Source organism: Zingiber officinale, chromosome 5A (assembly GCF_018446385.1).
Source record: "Zingiber officinale cultivar Zhangliang chromosome 5A, Zo_v1.1, whole genome shotgun sequence".
Classification (NCBI taxonomy): domain Eukaryota; kingdom Viridiplantae; phylum Streptophyta; class Magnoliopsida; order Zingiberales; family Zingiberaceae; genus Zingiber; species Zingiber officinale.
In genome coordinates, this window is record NC_055994.1 from 83,970,002 (window position 1) to 83,990,090 (window position 20,089).

A 20,089-nucleotide genomic window follows, 5' to 3' on the forward strand; every position below is an offset into this window, starting at 1 on the left:
ACTTAACTTTCAGATCAAAAAATACCTTTCAAGACATTTCAGACACTCGGAACATCAATTTTACACATTTTAGTAACTTTTATATTTTATATTTAAGGTATTTTTATATTTTCAGCTTGCAAATAGATTTTTGGTCCATAACTCCATATAAACCTGTTTTTAGTTAGTTTGAAATAGTTTTGATTATTGAGGTTATCCGATTCCGGGCTGCATTATATTCATGGAACATTATATTCCTCTTCGAATCAACCTTGTTATAAAAGTTACTTTCATTATTCATACATAAATTAATAGAATCAATAGCTTATGCCACGTGTCAATAATTATTTCAATAGTTGGTCCAATTTATAACAAACTATGTTTATTGAAAAATAAAGATATTTTAAAAAATGGTGTCCTTTTAATTTTTATCAATAAAAAATTAAAATATATCTATCTTTTATTTATCTTTATCGGAAAAATTATAATTTTTAAATTAAAATATCTCCTTTACATAAAGCAACTCCGAAATAAAATGGTTTCCACCAAAGTTGAATCAAAATAGTTTTAGTTTGGAGCAATTTTAATTAAAATTTAATTAAAGCTACTCCAAAATAGTGTTACAGAAATTATTTTAGGTAGTGGTATCATTTACACAATATTGATAAATAAGGATTTTTTTTTTATTTTTATGCCAATTTTTTAAAAATATAATTGATAAAAAATATCAAAAGACAAATATAATTAATTATAAACCTGTATAGCAATAAAAATGGGTAATGTACCATGGGAAGTGATTAAACATCTTAATTCTATTTTTTTTTAGTAATTGGCGTGTTGATTAGAGAGTAACAAATTTATTATAATATCACCTATAAACTTTGTTATTTATCTTCTTTCAAGGTGGCAAAAGATAAATACGCTCACCTCCAGCGTCCCCGCCAACCCATCCCAGGATTAACATGGAGGAGATAAATCACAGACAGCTATTAGTCTTTGGAATAATGACTAACACATAAGGGAAATATTTATTTCAGTTTTATCGAGATTTGAACCCCAGACCTCATGATAACAACAACTCATACGCTAATCACTAGACCATCCTGAGGGGACATTTTTATTTATCTTCTTTCAAGTAACCATGTGAGGACATCAATACTTGCAAATTCCATCAGATTGGTGGCTCTTATTAATCTAATGAATTGTTTGATATCCTTATGATTACATTTTAAACAAATCATAATTTTACACAATTAAACTTGTATTAATTATTGGATATCTATATTAATTTCAAGTAAAAATATAAATTTAATAATTAAAAAACAGATTTTTAATAAGATAAGCCAAATGATTAGCACAAAAATAGTTTAATTTATCAGTAAGATATGAGATAGTTTTAGATATATGTAGCTATTTCAGGCAAGTCATTTTATTCTTCTTCTTTTTCTAATTCTTTTCCTTGTTTAATATAGACGATGATCGCAAAATTGGAATTTAAATAGAAATTAAACGTTAATTATAATGTCAAGTTGGAATTAATTACAAAAAAAAGAAGAGGATTTTAGAAGATCAATCCTAAGTAAATTGTTTTAAATTGGAAATATAAGAGATTATAAGTTTAAGATAAGAAATGACTCATCTCATTTCATTAATTTATATTTTGATTAATATTAAAGAAATAAAAGTTGATTTATGGGAATAAAATATATAAATAAAATTAATTTTAAAAGAAATTTTTTTTGGTAACTCTCTTATTCAATATGAAAGGGTTTTTTTATTTCACATTAAAAGTTGATATTTAGAGTTCTATTTACATCAACTCTCATTAGTAATTTACTTGTGTCAAAATACCTTTCAAATTTTAATTTTATTATCAAAATGCTTCTAATAATTCTATAACATTAATTCCTTTTTGTTTTCTTCTTCCTTTCCTTATCATTCTTCAATAGCGTTTGTTGTTAAGATTATTTTTAAATTTGTCTTAATATTTCTTTATTGCCTTGATAATTATAATTTTATATATTATTATAAAAGTCAATGTTACAATAATTTTTGAGTCCTCCCAATCATTGAAAATAATAATAATAATATTTTTTCCTCTCAATCATTGAAAAAATGATTGAAAAGTACAAGAGATGATTGATTTTAATAACAATAATTTTTAAAAAATCATATCGGAGAATTTTTTTTTTATGATGTTACTATTGCATTGATAAAATAATGATTCTAAAGGAATACTTATCTTAAGCACCCACTGTAGACCCTCTCTCTTCTTTTAAAAAAAAAAATTTACTTGGGCTATAATTCCATGGAGAGATGCTCACATGATTTGGTCCCTAGTTACAGTAATTTTTTTTCCAAATGAGATGTGTAATTATATGATGCTGGATTTCTAAGCTATTTACTTTGAACGCTTTTTAATTTATCCTAATGACCAATGAAAAATTTTTGTAAGACCAAATCGATCATATTAGATTTGATGTTATCTAGTTTATCATTTTTTTTCTCACACTTATTTTTTAATTTTTATAATGTAAATATTGATTAATTTTGAAAATTGATTATCTTCTTTAATTTATCTATTTAATAAATTTAGAAATTAACTTTTATAGGTAACGTAGTTAAAAAAATTAATTAAGTATTATTAATAAAAATTAATTAGAAAATATTTTTAAAAAATAAATATGAAAAAAAGTAAGAAAGGATATAATTGACTCATAAAATATGATATTACTCTAAAAAAAGATATAATGATCCTAAATATTATAAAAAGTTCATTCTAGCTGGATTGTCCTTAAATAAATTAGAATAGTTTAAATAGATAAAAAATAAAAATAAGTATGAAATTGTGTAACTAGAATTTAATTATTAGAAAATTATAATGTAAAATATTGTTGTAGTAGTAGTAGCAGTAGTAGTTGAGTGTGTCATAATATTTCATTGCATTTGAAAAATCCATGCTCACATAGTCACATTACAATCATTAATGGTAGTTCAACTAAGCAAAACGAGTTGATTAGAGCTTCAAGGTGGTTGTGCCATGGAGGTTATACTTTCCTTGAAAAACAAGTTTAGCCCTTGACTTTTAGTAAGAATGAAGAAAAGAAAATTGATAGGGACTTTTAGTTTCTTGTTTTTTTTTTAAAGGAGTATATTTAACTATTATTATGAAAAAAATGGATAATTATCAAATGATTTATAGACCTGAAAATAAACCAATGGCTCTTTATAACAAACTTTTGATGGGATTGTTTCTTTGGTAATAATATTATGTATGACATACATAAATAACTAGTTCAAATGTTTTTTACTTCTTAGTTCTTGTTCCTTTCTTGTTGAACCAATTTGGTTTAATTATGATTGATGGTTATTAGGAAGGCGACATGGTACCTGACCCGCATTAATTAGGCTTTCTTATGTAAAGATTGATAATTATGCTAATTTGGAAGAGGACATGCTACCAAACAACATGCTATCAAACAGGTCTGAAGATATCCTAGATTTGTAGCTGTTTATGTGGGCTACCTGAAATTGTCCTATAAATTGTGGCCCTTAATTTTGTTTAGGAGATTGAAGGAGAAAATCTTTGAGCTTTGCCTGTGAAGCTTCTTGCTGATTTCTTTGACTCTAAGTAGGAAACACAACGACACCTACAAATCACAAAGACATGTAAGAAATGACAACCAAAGATCAAAGATATTGGATTAGTAGATTTGGAGAGGGCATTATGTCCTTACTTGTCCAAATGGTTGTCTCTCTGTAGCAAACACAGAATGACAGAAACACCTCCAAATCTAAATCACGCAATATAAAACTTGTTCAAAAGTACCCAATACACTTTACAGAATACATAAAATACATATGTTGCATGGTCTCTCAAATTAGCTTATCATGGACAGTGAGAGACTTTCAAATCCCACATCCAACAAGACACCAAGTTTTTCATGGGGCAAACTCACCAATCAAATCCTTGCCTCAGTGAAGAATTTTCTGGTGTTAGAAGATGCACTCTGAGATTACAAAGCAAAGCATCTCGTCCTGCCAAAATAAGCTGGAAAAAATCATTTGTCTGTTTCGACAGAGAATCTAGCTCATGCCCGAGTGTCTGTACACCGTCCGCTAAATTGGTAACAGAATCTCGCAACCTTTGTCTTCCGAAGTCGGAACTCTTCCCAGGTACAATTTCTTCCTCTTGCACTGGTTCTCCGTTGCAACTGATGCTGCTAATCATATCTTGTAGCCTCAAAGCACAAACTTTAACTGACTCGAACTCTTTGAATAATGAAACCGTGCCAGTATCACAGAGTCTCTTTATTTCCTCTGTCACAGCAGCTTGCAAGTGACTAAAAGCATCATACCAAACGAACTCTTCGGAAACGTTTAGATCTGGAAATACTTTTGGGCTACCTGACAGTGTTGTTGTAAAAAGATTACAGACAAATAATGTCATGACTTTAACTCCGTATAAGGCTCTCATCAATGCCTTCCCTTTGGAACTCTTGACCTTTGGGAGGTCAAGAGTTCCTTGAAGGCGCTTGATGATCGAAGGACAAGTGCCCAGTTTAGGGCTTTTAGAGTCGATTAGTTCAATCCATTCCTGAAGATATGATCGGGCTTGTACAGGCTTTTGGGCTGGTGGAGCAGCAGTTGACATGTCCACAAGATGCAGCACATACTGCAGCAAAAGCTGGCCCTGACCCAAACGAGATAACCCAGAGGATAGTGCTATGCAGATGTCAAGCAACTTCGCGCTGCCATCCAAGTATACATCAATCCATTTCTCATCCCACTGGGAAACAGGCAATTGAAGCTCGTTAATAAAAGTCCTCAGGCCATTATGAGCATCTGATAGGAGCTGAATCGCAAACCTCATCCAAGATAAGGTAAGGACATCTGAGACATCCTCAGGCATCAGTTTTGTAAATTTTTCTGTCAGATCTTGCTCAAAAGAAAACAGCAATGCATGAATCTTCAGTGATTGATGAGATCCCTTGGGGAAGATAGTCCTGAAAGGATTTCCTAAGGGAAAGAATGTGCGAGGCGCATCGTGTGGGCGACTCATGTTGGCTCAACAAATAGCAACTGTAAACAGCAGACATCGATACAGTTGCCATCAAAATCTGGTAATTAAGGATTAAGATTCTATGCCATTAAGACAATTCAAACAAGAGCAAATAAAAAAAAATGATTTTTTTTTATGTGAAAAGGCTAGGGTTGCAAATTAAAAAGGCCATACTTCTTACTCAACGAATGATATGGAAAATAACTATGTACATCTAACAGGAAAAATTAAAAAACCTTAGTTTCTGAACAAGTGAACAAAGTCTAGATCAGGGGCATATGCTGGTCCTTCCCAGCAGTTCAAAAGATTAAGTCCCCGCATCAAAGGTCTTCTAATCTTCATATCTGAGGTATTAATTCAGGTAGCAAATGAAAGATAAGACGAAGTATGAAACCTGGATCTAGCGATCCAAATTCCTGATGAAGATGAGGTTTCAGAGTTGTAACATGTATTCCCCCTTCCATTCCTTGAAACCAAACGGGACTGTATTAACAACAATACAATGCTTCAAAACATTAATCGATGGTTCCTTGCAAAATAATCATCAGTAAAGACCCTTCCTTTAAGCGTAGGGATATGACCCAGTCACTCCCGATTGCGTAAATTTGGCACACAGTAAAGCCTGAACTAGCAGAGCTGCTTCAAAATCTGTCTTGCACAACAATCGGCATCCTATCGATCGCGGAACCGTGGATCAACCAGATCCACGCACCGATGAAGGAACATGCTCCGGCGAACACAAAGTTAGAATGACGGATCGAATCAAACAGATCCGCGCACGAATCAAGCGACGAAGTCGAGTTAAGAACATTGAAACGGATGATTTCTAGCAAAACATACCTGACAAAGCGGAAAGAAACCAGCAGCCGCACGAGGGAAAGGCGTAGAAGGCAGATGACTATCGCTTGCTTTCTCAAATCTTGTAAAATGTGGATGACGAGGCCCTAATTTTTCAATTATGCCCTTTTAAGGCTAGAAAATTCTGGATTTTGTCGTGTTCGATTAGGAAAGTTGGCAATCCCACGTGTACCTCGTGGGGTCGAGGATTGGATGGTTATATCGAACACCGAGTAGAGGTCTTGCGGCGAGAAGATGACCCCAGGTAAGGGTTGTCGATGAACAGTGGTTGGATTTGGTGTTGGCTGTTGCGTGTTTCGACTACATTGCTTTTTGGGTAAGGTCGGCAGAGCAGGAGTTCGAATCCAATTTGGATTTGGATTGGTTTTGAGTCCAAACAAATATTATATTAAATGATTAAAAATAAAATCAATTTCATGTTTATGACAGTATGCACCTTCGATAAATTTTAAAATTTATAACTAAAAAAACTACTGAAAATCAAGAACACCTGCGAAAAATATACCAATCCACATCGGTAAAGAGCATAAAACAGCCTCATACCAAACCAAACTAAATCTATGAATCTCAACCAAACTGATTCTTGATTTGATACTCTTGTCAAACCAAACTAAATCTATGAATCTCAACCAAACTGATTCTTGATTTGATACTCTTGTTTAACTAAATTGCCGGCATAAATTGAATCATCAAATCAAGCTAAAATCTATGTATTGAAAACATTGCATCGAACAATATAGGGGAGTCTGCTCCCTGTCTAACTATCTCATTTCAAATATTTGGGCAAAAAGGATCATCATAAATGCCCTGCACTAGAATCAATAACTCAATATTTACATGTGAAGCATCTATAGTTGAGCCTAGAAGTTGATAATGTACACCGGAACAAAAGGCAGTGGCATACCACTTTGTATGATGATAAGAACTGATGTTGGAGCCATTCTTGCATCTGTTGAGCTCCCCTTGCACGTCTGCCAAACAAAAAGATTTTAAACTAAAATGTTATAAATTGAATAATCTTTCAAAGAAGCAATACTTGCATCAGTTCGAGTTACTACTTCCAATAATGGCATGTCGTGTATGTCATTCAAGACGTCTGAAACTCTGAATTCAGTTCTTGTACAGATGGTTTTGGTGATTTACTAAAACAACAATCCAATGGAGGAAATTGAGAATAAGATGCATTCACCGACTTGCTAACAAACTGATGAACATGATATGCAGCTTCCATTTTCAGATTCTGTAAAGGACTGAGGTTGTTATGACTTATGAACACTTTAAGAGCATTAATACAATGCCACGTCTACTCATAAGTAACAAAATGTTTCCCTACAATTGCTAATAGAGATATGACCTACAACACTACTGCTTTACACGTTGCTAAACCATATAACTAATCACAAGAATACATCCCAACCATAGCATGATCTACATCTCAAGCTTTTGTAGCAAAAAGGGGAGGACAAAGAAAAGGAAGGATCCCAAGTTTGTACTTCGACAGCATGAACCTTCAGTTGCAAACTCATGTAAGCAGATTCAGTTGGTGTAATGCAAGTCAGGAGACTGTATTGTACGTGCACAAGTTAAATTGTTTCTCAGCAAAGATGAGAGTCTCAAGTCCAGCAAAGAAGTTACCATGGATTTAACAGCTTATGCAACCAAACTCTGCAGTTTTGTAAGAAAATCGATAAATTAGAGTCTCGTACAGCTGGCAGCCTTGTCATAATAATCCTCCATGTAGTATAGAGACCTCAAAAGACCATAATCATAATCTCATGCCAACATTTAATTGGCTGACTTAAATTGTAGTGGTTCTGAGTGAGCATATCAATTTTTCTGGCTCAAGGCACTAAAACTTTCAAGTAAAATCTCGGTGTTTTTTAGCAGAAGCGTTTGATTTTTCTTTCAATGCCTCCTTTTCCATTTTCTTTTTTTCAGCTACAGCATTTCGTCCATTTTCTTCACGCGATTTCTTGAACATATTTACAAAGACTACTAAAATTGATGTGACTGCAAAAAAGTTTAATTGCACATAAGTCAATAAGTACATGATAATACATCAGCATAAAGAAAAGAACAACTCCATCTCATCATCATGAGTGTGTATCTAGAGAAGCTATATAGATATTGATTCCAGGCTCCAGCCCATCTACATTATTATAATTAATGCTTCAGAAACAATGAAAACGACTATGTATTAATTTGCTAAATGATAGAAGTATTTCAACCGTGAATAATTGGCAAGTCAAACACATTTCTAAAGGTAAATGTCATAGATGGTGTATAAAGAAGTGAACAATTAGAATAAAGGGGTGCAAGTATACTCAGTGATATCAAAACCAATAAAATATGTTCCTTGTGTAACTAGAAACCTGTCCTGCCTTACAAAACAGACGAAGAACAAGATTCCAGCCAAACATGTATAGGTAGCAAATGTACTATAAACAAACTACAATGAAGCTAGCATTCAAAATGTAACTTGAACTCAAGTAGTTGTACCAACTATTTAGGGTAAATTACGGGGAACCTATCCCAATCACTGAACTCTACATACGACAACAAGTAAATTGGGTCACTTTTCTTTCTGTAAAATTTTATTTGATCTTGATCTTGCTTTATCCCTCAAACTATGGCATGCTCAACTCAAATTGATTTAATCAATCCTATTAGGAAATCAATTGACCATCTTTAAGCAAAGTTGGTCAGGTTTATAGATTGATGAAACCATTTTCTGTGGGCTTTCTAAGTTTATATTTTGCTATTAAGAGAGGTAATATACTCAGTGAATTTTGACCATAATCTTGGTAGAAGTTATTGCTAGGGATTTGAAAGAAATTGTAGATGCCCATACTTGAGATCATGGGGATTTTGATAGACCATGGTGACCGAGCCATGGAAACAGACTGCAAATGGATGTCATGACCAGCGAGTTTTCTTTTTCTTCCTTTTGATGAAAGACTGTATCCGTCCTCTTTAGTATCATCAGAAGTAAACTGAGAATTTAAAGGAAGGTTTAAACATTGGCTCACCCACCATTTGTCCCCTAAGTAAACAGGAGGTTGGATAGATCTCTCTCAATCCATTCTCCTGTTATCCATTCATTTATTGGCTTTCATCCTCCTCCCAAGCAAACCACCCCAATATATGTAGCATGCTATGCCACAACCTTATTGATTTTTCATTTAACCTAAAGACCACACAAGTTACAACATCTGCATGCTCCAGTACCATCTCTATGTTAACTGAGTCTTTATTCTATTAAAGTATCTTACCAATTTTTCCTTGTTAAAAATAGATCAAAATACAAACTAGTCTGTTTATCAATTAATTATTCCATATTTTCTTTTGATGTTTCTTAGTAGTTTTTTGAAGTTACACTTTATATATTCAATCTCAACTGTACTTACCTTTCACAACTTCAGTTTCTTTCTAAACCATTAAAATCTTAGATAAGATTCCTAGGATAATTAAGATCTTCAAATTGTATGAGTTCTACTAAGTGTGTTGAAAAGAAAGAGAAAATAATTTAGGAATTTCTAATTCTACAAATGATCTTAAAAAAAAATCCTGAATGCTTTTGTTGACATAGGTCACATGTTGATGGAGTTTATTTCCTTATTAACGATAACCTGGTGATCCCATTAAGTTCTGAAGTTTTCCATAAGATATTTGCACTGTCCAGAGCTTTCTAAATGTCCAATTCTGTCACGACTCATTTAGTCAAAAAAGTTAACATATATAAATCTGATATTTGAATCCGGAATAACCTCAAGTTCTTAATCACAATAGGAGCAGAAATGGCAGAGAACAGTCATTCAACAACATGTTAGGACGGATTTTCAAAACCTAAGAGCATTCCCTATAAGCCTACATTCTGAAGGACAAAATAGATATCAAAAACCATACTAATGCAGTATAAAAGAAAAGATGGGGACAGAATATTTAAAAAGACAAAGATACCTTGCTCAAATGGACAACGGGCTGGATCTTCTCCAAAATATTGAGACAAAGAGTCTGCGTTTCTTCCCTGTAACAAAAAACACTCATTAAAGCATAATGATTAAAGACACTCAACATGATGTAAAGGATAACGGAGAGGTACTTACCACCTCGGAATATAATGATGTAAGGAACCTTACATCAGCTTCAGCAGCATCAAGGAAATTTTTCAAGGCCTAAAATTGCAAGAATGGAATCATCCACAATAATGCCAATTATTTTGCGTGATGGTATGACTCCAGAAAAAAGGTTTTAAAAAGGCAGTTGTATGTATATTGTCAAAGATGTACTAGAGTTGGATTATTTATGAAATGCTAGTCTGACCTATAGAAAGCCTAGCAGTTCTTATGTCATGAAGTGGAGATTTGGAATTCATGTGCTATGCGGTGACCCAGTGCTGTGAGTCAAAGATAATCTACCTATATTCCTTTCCTGTATATGGGCTTTTCCATAATTATTTTTTTATTAATTTGTGATTTATATTCTGGTTGTGCATCTTTCTAACTAATATACTCCTGGTGGCATATCACCTTCCAGTCCTCTTAACAAAAAAATATATCTTCAAACAAAACATAATAAGAACCCCAATGGAAAGAAATGTGAAAGACAACATCACGTGCAGTGTCCTTGAACATGTTGCAGTTCAGAAGTAATGTAACATATTGCTCTTGAAATAATAGAATAGTTAATGGAATAATTCAAAAATTCACCTTTTCGAAATAATAAATTACATCAATGCTAAAAGGCAAAAATGTGAGTCTCTGCTATCCAACACAATAAATTTTAATATAAATTCTTAGTAGATAGAGATAAGAGTAGCCTTTGGATAAGAGTAACCTATCAGACTGCACATCACCTAGTCTGACTTTCCATGCAAGAAACACAACTAAATAATGCTATTTTTAAATGATTTGTGTTATTAGTTCAGCCACATTAGTCAACTATAGCATTCAAAATAACAAAAAGGTTAAGTCAGTATCATTGACTATTACGCACCATTCTGAAGCCCATGGATATATCACCATCATTTCCAGAGGCAGTGAGCTCCTGTTCAACCTTGTCAAGGCCCTTACTGACAGCTTGCATCTCTTCAGCTACTATCTTCAACTGAATCTGTGTTTTGCTAAAAACAAGTTACTTCAAAGACTACCATAATTGAGACTCGAACAAGACGTTCATACATCTCCAGAATAAGAAAATATAAACTAAAAGTCCTGCTAAAAAATTAGAATAAATTTGATAGAGGTAAATTTTAATAAACTACCTTGGAGGCTGCTTCCAAATGAATTAAGTCTTTATCAAAATCAAGCAACTCTGGCATTTTCTCTGCAAGGAGCTAAGTAGGATACCCAGAAAAAGAAACAATAAAAATGTCACTGGCTCTTCCATGGTTCCTCCATCATAATAGCCAATAAATAAGTTAAATCCAACTTCAAGTTAGCAAGTAGGAAGTGAAGGCTGAGATAGTTCAAGTGTTGAAGAACAATGAACAATAAACTCAAACAGCTTGGCCAGTAGAGCCACCAACAAAACATCCTTATTAAAACAAACTACTAGTTAATATCAAAACTAATTACTTTTTGTTACAACAAAAAGAAAGTTGGCCAAATAGTCAGGATTCAAGTCATAATATTGTTTTTATTAATAAGAGGAATAGGGGCAAAGAGGATGGACAAAGAAGAAAATAAAGAACTTTTCTAGCCATTTCAAACTAATGAATTAGACTAATAATTTGACACACATTAAATGCTGCGTGTATACTTGAATTTTAACTGGAAAAAAACACTTGTGCCCACATGTGCTGACAGAGCAAAAATCAACCAACTACAATATTAAAATGGCTAGAAAAGTTCTTCATAATGTTGAGGTTCATAAAGAATATCGTAAACCAACATTAGGAATTCAACCTTCTCCATAATGTAGTAACAAACAGGGTCTTATTAATCATATTAAATTATAGTATGAACTTCTATAAATTGTAAATTACAGTAGATAGAAAGGATAACAAGAACTACAAGGTCAATATGATTACTATGTCTATAACCATCATAAAAACGAATAAGGCTAGTATCTCAAAATCTCAGGCTTTAATCCATGAGATTCTTAAGAAAATCATGTCTTGTGGGTTTTATATCACGCAAAAAATCTTCTGGAATTTGAGTTTCATCAACTGAAAACTAAAATCTCATGAAACTGATAATATACATGGGTGACTTACAATGAAATTTTCAAATCCAACTAAATAAATGATGACTATAGTCTAATCTACCTTGCATAGATAGTGCATCAACGTCATTTTGTTGTTTCTTGCTCGAGTATCTGACAATTTAAGGAGACTGTCTATCCTAAATCCAACAGCAGAACCTGTCAAAATTATAAAAGCAAAACCAGGTAAAATTTGATTGAGATGAAAAACAATTCAGGATTTTTTTTTCTTCAAATTTCACCTCGAGCAGTGCCTTGATTCAAGGCATTACCCAATGTAAGAATAGCCTGCATTATTTGGCGCAACTTGGAAGACTCTTTCACCTAAATCATTGAAAATATCTCAATCGAATATGACAGAGGGGGCATACATAGGAGAATGACGGCAAGCACCAAAGGTACCTCGTTAGTTGCATCATTGATTGTTTTCAAATTTGCCCGCAACTCATTTACCTGTTAAAATTAAATACAATAATATGTCCCAGCTACAGCAAGAATATTAAAGGCCTTGGAAACAAAATAAGGACAAGAGAACAGAGGAAACTACCTGAGTGGAAAATGTAATTGTAAATGAGAAAACCCTTAATTTGGATTCTACTCGGGGAACCTTCATTAGCTCCATAAAAAACTAACAAAATTAAAAGCAAACACCAGTTAGTGACAACAAAAATTTAAACAATATTTTTCATAGGGAACTGTGCATACCTGTTCACATGGCCCCAGCATTTCTTTGTTGCCTGTATAATTCTGAATGATAACATAGAAATTAGGAAGGACAGAAACACAGCATCAATGAAACAAATTAAAACATACTCAACTTTGACAAAAAGATAGGAAAATCATTATTGTGTAACACATTTCTTCAAGGAACTGATGGCAAAATTATGTCACACAGTTGAAATGACCAAATAAGAAGTAAAAAGGTCTATACCAAAAATAACTAAAATAGGGCATCTACATAAAGAAAATTATCAAAATACTGTCAAAACAACTGAAAAATAAGATTTAGCACTCGAGTAAAATAAAAAAAACTATCCTTTTTGATAGTTCTAAGATGCTAATAGGATGACAATTTGTATCATGTTAATCATTTAATAAATGAGACATCCATTCAAGTCGACAAAAATTTAGATGAGATAATATGAGAAATATATTTTTTTTAAAAATAATTCTATAAAGGGTAAGATCAATTAAATTATGTTATATGACATAAAAGTTATTTAAAAAAAAAAAAGACAGCCCGGTGCACGAAACTCCTGCCATGAGGAGTCTTGGGAAAGGATCCATTGTACGTAACCTTACCCTGCTTTTTGCAAGAGGTTGTTTTCAAGATTCAAACCCATGACCTTTAGGTCACAAAGTTACTAATATTTTTTAAATTGAATTATACTTATGAATTGATTGATTCATGTCAATTCATTTATAAATTAAAGTTGTGTTGAGTCAATTTCAAGTTGTCTCTGTTACTTATGTTAGGGTCAAGTTGTCTTATAAGGGTGTGGTTAATATTATCTCTCTGTTACTAATGATGTTAAAATCATGGAAGAGCATGAGATCAAGAGAAAAAAAATACTACATTCCAATGTATATCTCAATAAGTTAAAAATGCATCTACAAACAGTAGATATGGAAATAGAAGAAGATGCAAGGAAAGTGAATCAGACTAAACCATTGCTATGGTAACAATCTTCAATAAAGTCAGGCATCTCCAAACATAAAAACATTGAGCAAAGTTGACACCTTACCTTTAGCATCTCCATCTCTTCTTTTGTAGGACAAAACTTGATCAGATTTTCCACTTGATCAATGTCCAAAACTGAGGAATTCAAAGCTAAAACTGCACTCTAGAGATAAACAACAAAGCAATGAATATACCCAAGGATAGACAAAAAGGTTTATCATACAAATAAAATAAGAAAAAAAAAAACAGATCCCAGGGGAAAGGAACTAGGTTTATGAAAACTAGAAAGTAATATTATATTCAAGGAAACCATAACTCACAATTTACATAGCTCGCAATGTTAAAAGTATGAGCAGAGCCACAACATCTCGGAGAATGGATTAAAAGGGATAGTAGAAAGACATGAAATAATAAGGGTTAATGGACGAAAAACCTCAATGGAATTTTTAGGAATTTTTAGAAATTTTTTTGGATTTAATTGGAGCTCGTATGACGTACTTAGAGGGGATGCGCTTATGAGCTCGAGAAAAGCATGTTTGAAAATACCCGGTGTAAAATACAACACCCAAATAAAATATTACCATAAGGGAATTTTCCAGAATTTTTAGAAATTTTCTGAGAATTTTTCGGAGACCGTATGACGTAGGTTACCGGGATAAATATTGGATCCCCAAAAGGCATGTTTAGGATACCCCAAAAGTTGAATTTCTCCTTTTTTTCTTTTCTTTTCTTTTTCTTTTATTTTTTCTCCTCTCCCGTCGCCGTGCCCTAACCCCTCTCTTTTCCCCCGCGCTTTCTCCTCTCCCGATCTCCTCCCGAACCCGATCGTCTCCCAATCGACGCCGCCTTCCAACGCTCGCTTCCTCTTCTTTCCCCGTGTACAAACGTAATCGGCCAAGGCAAGTCCGAGCCTCTGCCCCGATTCTCGTCTCCTTCCTCTTCCCTTTTTCTTCATCGTCGGAGCAGTTCTTCTCGGCCGGTGATGCCCTTGTGAGCCCGAAGAAGTAGTGGCGCCTCCCTTCTTCCACGCGACGCCGACCATCGCCTTTCTCCCGATCCCGCGACGTTGGTGCCCTAATTCCTGATCCATGATCGCCGCCGCACGTCGATCCGACTGTTGATTCCACCTCTAGCCAGCATCAACCGGTCAGAAGAGGACGAAACCCTAGATTTGATTTTTCCGCCGCTGATCTCGGCCCTAGTGCTATCGCCACACTGTCTTCTGGCCGGATCAACACCAGCAGTGAACATCTGGTATAAACAAGGTAACGACTGGGGAGTTTGGATTTAGGGATTTCGATTGGATCGTAGTTGATGTAGATAGGATTGTATGTGCTAACTGTTTTTGTTTTCCAGCAGCAGCTCTAGCTACTGTGATCTGGCAGCAACAATCTCTTTGTGCTGTAAATCAACAGAAGAGGGCTGTGAGAGGTGAGATTTTGTTCTCTGGATCTAGGCAGTGGCGTTTTCTTGTTTGTCCAAGCAGCAACTTGTTCCAGCAGCAACAGCGGCTGTGAATTGAGGTAAGGAGTAGGGTAATTGATCTTAGTCGTAGATCATGCTATAATTTGATCATTTTAGTGGTTGATTGTGCGTAGATTTATTAGTTTAGATTAATCTAATGGAATGATTAGGGCTAAGGCAATTAATCCTAGTTAACCGTTGGATTTAAATTTAGATAGGCAAATAGTTATGTTGATTAGGGTTTTCCCTACCTTAGTCTTGGGGATTTTATTAGCTATTTAATTATTCTGAATTTTAGCTAAATAAAACTATACATGTATGAGTTATTACAGGACTTTGATTCGAGACAGTGTCTCGACGTGAGATTTGTTCTAATACGAACTATTGTTAAAGGCAGGTACTTTGATTTATCTTTTGAGATATTGTCGTTTGATATGCATAGTAATATTTAACGAGTAATAATATTTATGTTCATTTCTATATTGGTATGTCATTATCTATTACCTGAGCATGTTGTATTTATTTCCTGTTGTTGCATTCATGTTCCTTTGATTATATATGACCTTAAGGTAATGACATACCATGCCTTATATATATGTTCAGGACCTAGGTTTTTATACCATGTCTGACCTGTGTACCTAGACCATTGATTTGATCCATTTGTCCTATAGTACACATTATATAGAGGTGGATAGGATCAGGATATTTCCATGCTTAGTGTCATGCATCATCTCGCACGATTGCATGCTGTGCGATAGTTGACTCCATTATTGTTGAGCACATCGCCAGTTACATGGATCTGCGCACATAACCACTCGTGGGTTAGTAGTTTTTATTCGGGCAGGTGTGTTGCAGCAGGTTGCTCTGTCAAGGGCTCCGCTGGTCCACTCATGGATAGTGTGACACAGCGTGGTAGCAGGACAGGGATCCCTCCTCTGGATTGTCTCAGGGAGATGAGAGCATTGTGCTCCCCCACTTATGATTTGGGATAAGGAAGATAGGTGTACTCCGACAACATCCCGTCCACTCGGTCACTCAGGAGCAGTGATGGCAGAGTGCACGATTGACGCAACCCTACCCACTCGGTCTCACCATCGTGTGTGAGACGAGCGACTGGCGTCAGGGGTGACTAGGACATGTTGCATCATATGCACTAACTGCATTTATTGCTTGTGTTTGCTGCACTTTATATTTTACATATTTGGTGGATGCATATGTTTGACATGCATACAAGATTTATGATACTCTCGGTCTGACGACCTTGTTATCCCTATACCAGGTCCTGGTTAGTACAGATACTCCTACTCCTTACAGTTTTGCATTTTTCATATGATATATATCCAGGAGACTGTACGCATATTTATTATTAGTTGTTATTTCTTATTATGCATGTAGTAGTTACCCGCTTAGGAGTTGACTCATCCCGTTGATATTACCATTTTCAAGTTGAGGCTGTCCGAAGGATTTCCAGTCGCTAGTCCCCCTCCAGATTGCGAGAATTTCAGTTTTTGATCTTTTCTTTGATTTTCTTATTATGTTATCGTCTATGTTTTCAGACTGGTATCTTTTTGGCACTTGGATCTTTTATGGTCCTTTATTATCGATGGGTTTTCATCTGGTATATCTTTTTACATGCCTGCCTGGACAACAGAAGAGGTAGATTTGGATGTATGTTGGTGATTTGAGTTTTATGAGTGTAGTTGAATAGGATATTTGAGATGATTTCCTTATCGTTGCTTAGGTTTAATTTTTACTATTAAACTGCGTGGTTGTCACTTTTATTTTTATATATATTCCGGTTGTATTGGTCGAGGTTTGTGTGGCCCAGAGGGCTCATAGGTATGTCTCAAATTGTCACCCGTACAGGGGAGATGCTGTCGAAATTTTTTCTGGCAAAGACTCCCCCGGGGCGTGACACCCGGAGGTGGGAGTTGATTAAGGAATTTAACCTAGGGTTTAATTAAAACCCCTAAGTTTATATCATCCCCTTTACTCCTTATTTCCCTCTATGTGCCAAACCTCTGATTTCCCGAGCCCGCACCTCGCGACACCGCCGACTCCCTCCTTCCCTCTTCCTCGCTCGAGCGCCACAAACACCACCGACTCTTTCTCCCTCGCCCGGGCACCACACAGCCGACGATTTCCTCTCCTCACACGAGCATCACACCTGCGGCTCTCCTCCTCGCGCGAGCACCAAGACGCCGCCGGCTCTCCTCCTCACGCAAGCACCCTAGCGCCGCCGATCCTCTCCTCGCACGCGAGCACCACAGCAGCCGGCGATTTCTCCTCCTCACACCAGCACTAGAAACGCCGCGACGAGCCAACGACCGACGCCGATCCTCTTCTCTCTGAGCCGAGTCGTGCCCTAACTGATTCGGCAAGTATAACCCCTCCTGTATGGGTTTCGGGAAAAGGAATAGGAGTAGGCGTATAAACAATTTTCTTTAATGAAGTCCACTAGTTCTTGATGAAGTTTTCGTGCTGGCTTTCGGTTCCGGATTTGGGGAGGTTGCGATTATTTCTTTTCCAATGTTGTTTCATTCTTCTGTAGTGGATTTTAATTGCTAGGACAGATTTGAGAGCTTGTAATCAGTTGTGGGATTTGAGTTGACGCTATTCTCGGTTCTTCCAGTGGCTGTGGTTTTTGGTGAACTAATTTAGTAGGCTGGAATGTGATTTCAATGGGGTTTTCGTTTCTTTTGGATGGCAGCAGATTTGTTTGGACAGATCTAAGGGTTGTGAATCGATCTTGATGTAGTTTTGTTCGGCAAGACAACTTTGGATTTCTGGGCAGATTTGTAGATTTTGAATCAACCTCGATATTGTTTTGGTTTCGGCAGATAGCCTTGAATTTTGGATAGATTTGGAAGATTGTGAGACTATTTCGATGTTGGTTCTATTTTGGCATGCTAGTCTCGGATTTCTGGATAGATTTGGAGGTTGGCAAATGGATTTTAACGTTGTATTGATTGTTCAAGTAGTTAAAAACTTCGTAACAGATTTGAGTGGATTGGGGATTTGTCTCCGTGGTCTCTTTATTTTCATTGATGGTTACGGGCTTCTAGTAGCAGTTTCGGTTGTTGACAAAGTGATTTCGAGGTTGTAATGGTTCTGCATAAGGGAATTTGGTTTTGATATGCGATTCTATTTTTTTTATTAAATTAGGGTTTCCCCTAATCAGATTCGGTTATAGGTTAGTCACCTAATTTATGATGGGTTTAGTTAGCTAGTTCATGTTTGGCATAGCTATAATATGCATCATGTGTTCGCAGGATTTTGATTCGATGCGGGTGATTTGACGTTGGGTTGGTTTGGCACAATCTTGGCAATAAAGGCGAGTACTTCTTACTTTGACTCTGTAGTTCTTTGAACTTGGTGCATAAGCTATCTTTGGATAGAAACTACTTTTACCTTGACTCCACTCTTATTTTTTCCTGTGCTTGATACTTACACACGATCTTTGAGATATTCATTTCCATATCTATACAGTCTCTCGTTGTTGTCCATGATAGGTAGCAGATACTAGATATCATGTTTGTATGCTTTGACTATTGTTTATTTATGTATCGTATTGAGCATGCTGGCTTCATGTACCATACCTAATTCTTGCTTCTATTAGTATGATGACTGTTACTTATTTATGTAACGTATTGAGCATGTTGGCTTCATGTACCATACCTAATTTCTGTTTATATTTGTATAATGACTGTTGCATTTGGCGCATCATATCATTGCATGCATGTCAACGACAAATTCTCCCTTGTGATCGAGAGAGTCGTTGACCAGGGCCGCACACTCGGCCACTCGAGAGAGTGGTAGCTGGAGCAGATGTCACTTGTCCTGTCGTGCTTCCACTCGATCACTTATAGGTAGTGATAGCTGGAGTTACGAGCAGCAAGGACCCCATCGCAGACGTAGCTAGTTAGCTACTATGCAACTGTACCATCGGCCACTTGAGAGAGTGGTAGCTGGAGTGGTGTACAGTCTGTCACTGACCCGGCCTCTCGACCATACAGGGGTCATGGTGCAGAGGGGTGGGCGGGAGTGACCATCCGTGCATATGCTGTTATTATACTTGCATTGGTTGTTGTTGTTTACATATGCTGTTATTGCTTACTTATGTTGCTGTGGTACATTTATGCTGTCATCGCTTACTGCTGTTATTCACTTATGTCGTTATGCTTACTTATATTGAGATATACACTCATTGTAGGTGTTCAGACCTTGGTTTATTTATTGGAAATGTTTATATACCTTAAATATTACCTCTGTAGTTATGAGCAGTACTGTAGCAGATTAATACTACTTCTGACCTTCTATCACCTAGCCTCGGATATGGTTATAGGTACAAACATTTATGGTGGTTTTATTTTAGTATCTGCTATTTTCTTTATGAGACTGTATACTGTTGACACTCTCTATTTATTTATTTTGCTCATGCACTATCTGTCTATTACCCGCTGAGTCCCTGTACTCACCACCTCGCAAACTGGTTTTCTTTCACCAGGTAACAGGTAGATGATTGAGAAGTTGCTTGGAGGTTCCTGGCTACCAGTCCCACGTCGCATCTGAGATCAGTTTTTTTTATGTTATTTTGTATTATGCTTTCGATACGTTGTGTTTGGTCTTGATATTATGTGATGTTATTTGGTTTATGATTTTGAGCTTTGTGGTCAAATTTTTATTATATTTTATATTGTGGTACAAGTCATGTCGGCATACAGTAAGTTATTATCTGGAATGGTTTGTGTTTGTACCAGCCGTGTAGGCTGAGTATTTATTGTTTTGTCTTCCGCTGTGCTTATATCCAGCTGTGTGGGTTGTTGATGTTATTAACTGCG

General features: G+C 35.5%; 2 protein-coding genes across 3 annotated transcripts in view; both read right to left on the reverse strand.

Moving 5' to 3' along the window:
* Window positions 1–3,774: 3,774 nt before the first annotated feature.
* The window catches only part of LOC121980785 (formin-like protein 3), a 30,382-nt gene continuing 14,067 nt past the window's right edge, over window positions 3,775–20,089 (reverse strand). Inside the window, exons 9-21 of one of the 2 annotated variants that reach the window (XM_042532992.1) lie at window positions 13,849–13,947; window positions 12,809–12,850; window positions 12,651–12,731; window positions 12,506–12,556; window positions 12,346–12,427; window positions 12,168–12,262; window positions 11,163–11,234; window positions 10,895–11,011; window positions 10,006–10,074; window positions 9,860–9,926; window positions 6,958–7,909; window positions 6,804–6,870; window positions 3,775–5,061 (exon numbers count right to left, since the gene is read on the reverse strand). In XM_042532992.1, coding sequence (XP_042388926.1) covers window positions 7,758–7,909; window positions 9,860–9,926; window positions 10,006–10,074; window positions 10,895–11,011; window positions 11,163–11,234; window positions 12,168–12,262; window positions 12,346–12,427; window positions 12,506–12,556; window positions 12,651–12,731; window positions 12,809–12,850; window positions 13,849–13,947 — 927 coding nt within the window. In that variant the 3' untranslated portion in view covers window positions 3,775–5,061; window positions 6,804–6,870; window positions 6,958–7,757. Of the gene's footprint in view, window positions 5,062–6,803; window positions 6,871–6,957; window positions 7,910–9,859; window positions 9,927–10,005; window positions 10,075–10,894; window positions 11,012–11,162; window positions 11,235–12,167; window positions 12,263–12,345; window positions 12,428–12,505; window positions 12,557–12,650; window positions 12,732–12,808; window positions 12,851–13,848; window positions 13,948–20,089 lie in introns of those variants that run through there. The other variant, XM_042532993.1, reaches the window with a different exon arrangement.
* Window positions 3,935–5,041, reverse strand: LOC121979716 (UPF0496 protein 4-like). Its single transcript, XM_042531699.1, has one exon. It carries the CDS (start codon window positions 5,039–5,041, stop codon window positions 3,935–3,937), a length of 1,107 nt encoding a protein of 368 aa, XP_042387633.1.

What these genes read in the sequence shown, in the direction of transcription:
- LOC121979716 (XM_042531699.1), bottom strand. Translation starts at nt 5,041, where the DNA reads ATGAGTCGCCCACACGATGCGCCTCGCACATTCTTTCCCTTAGGAAAT.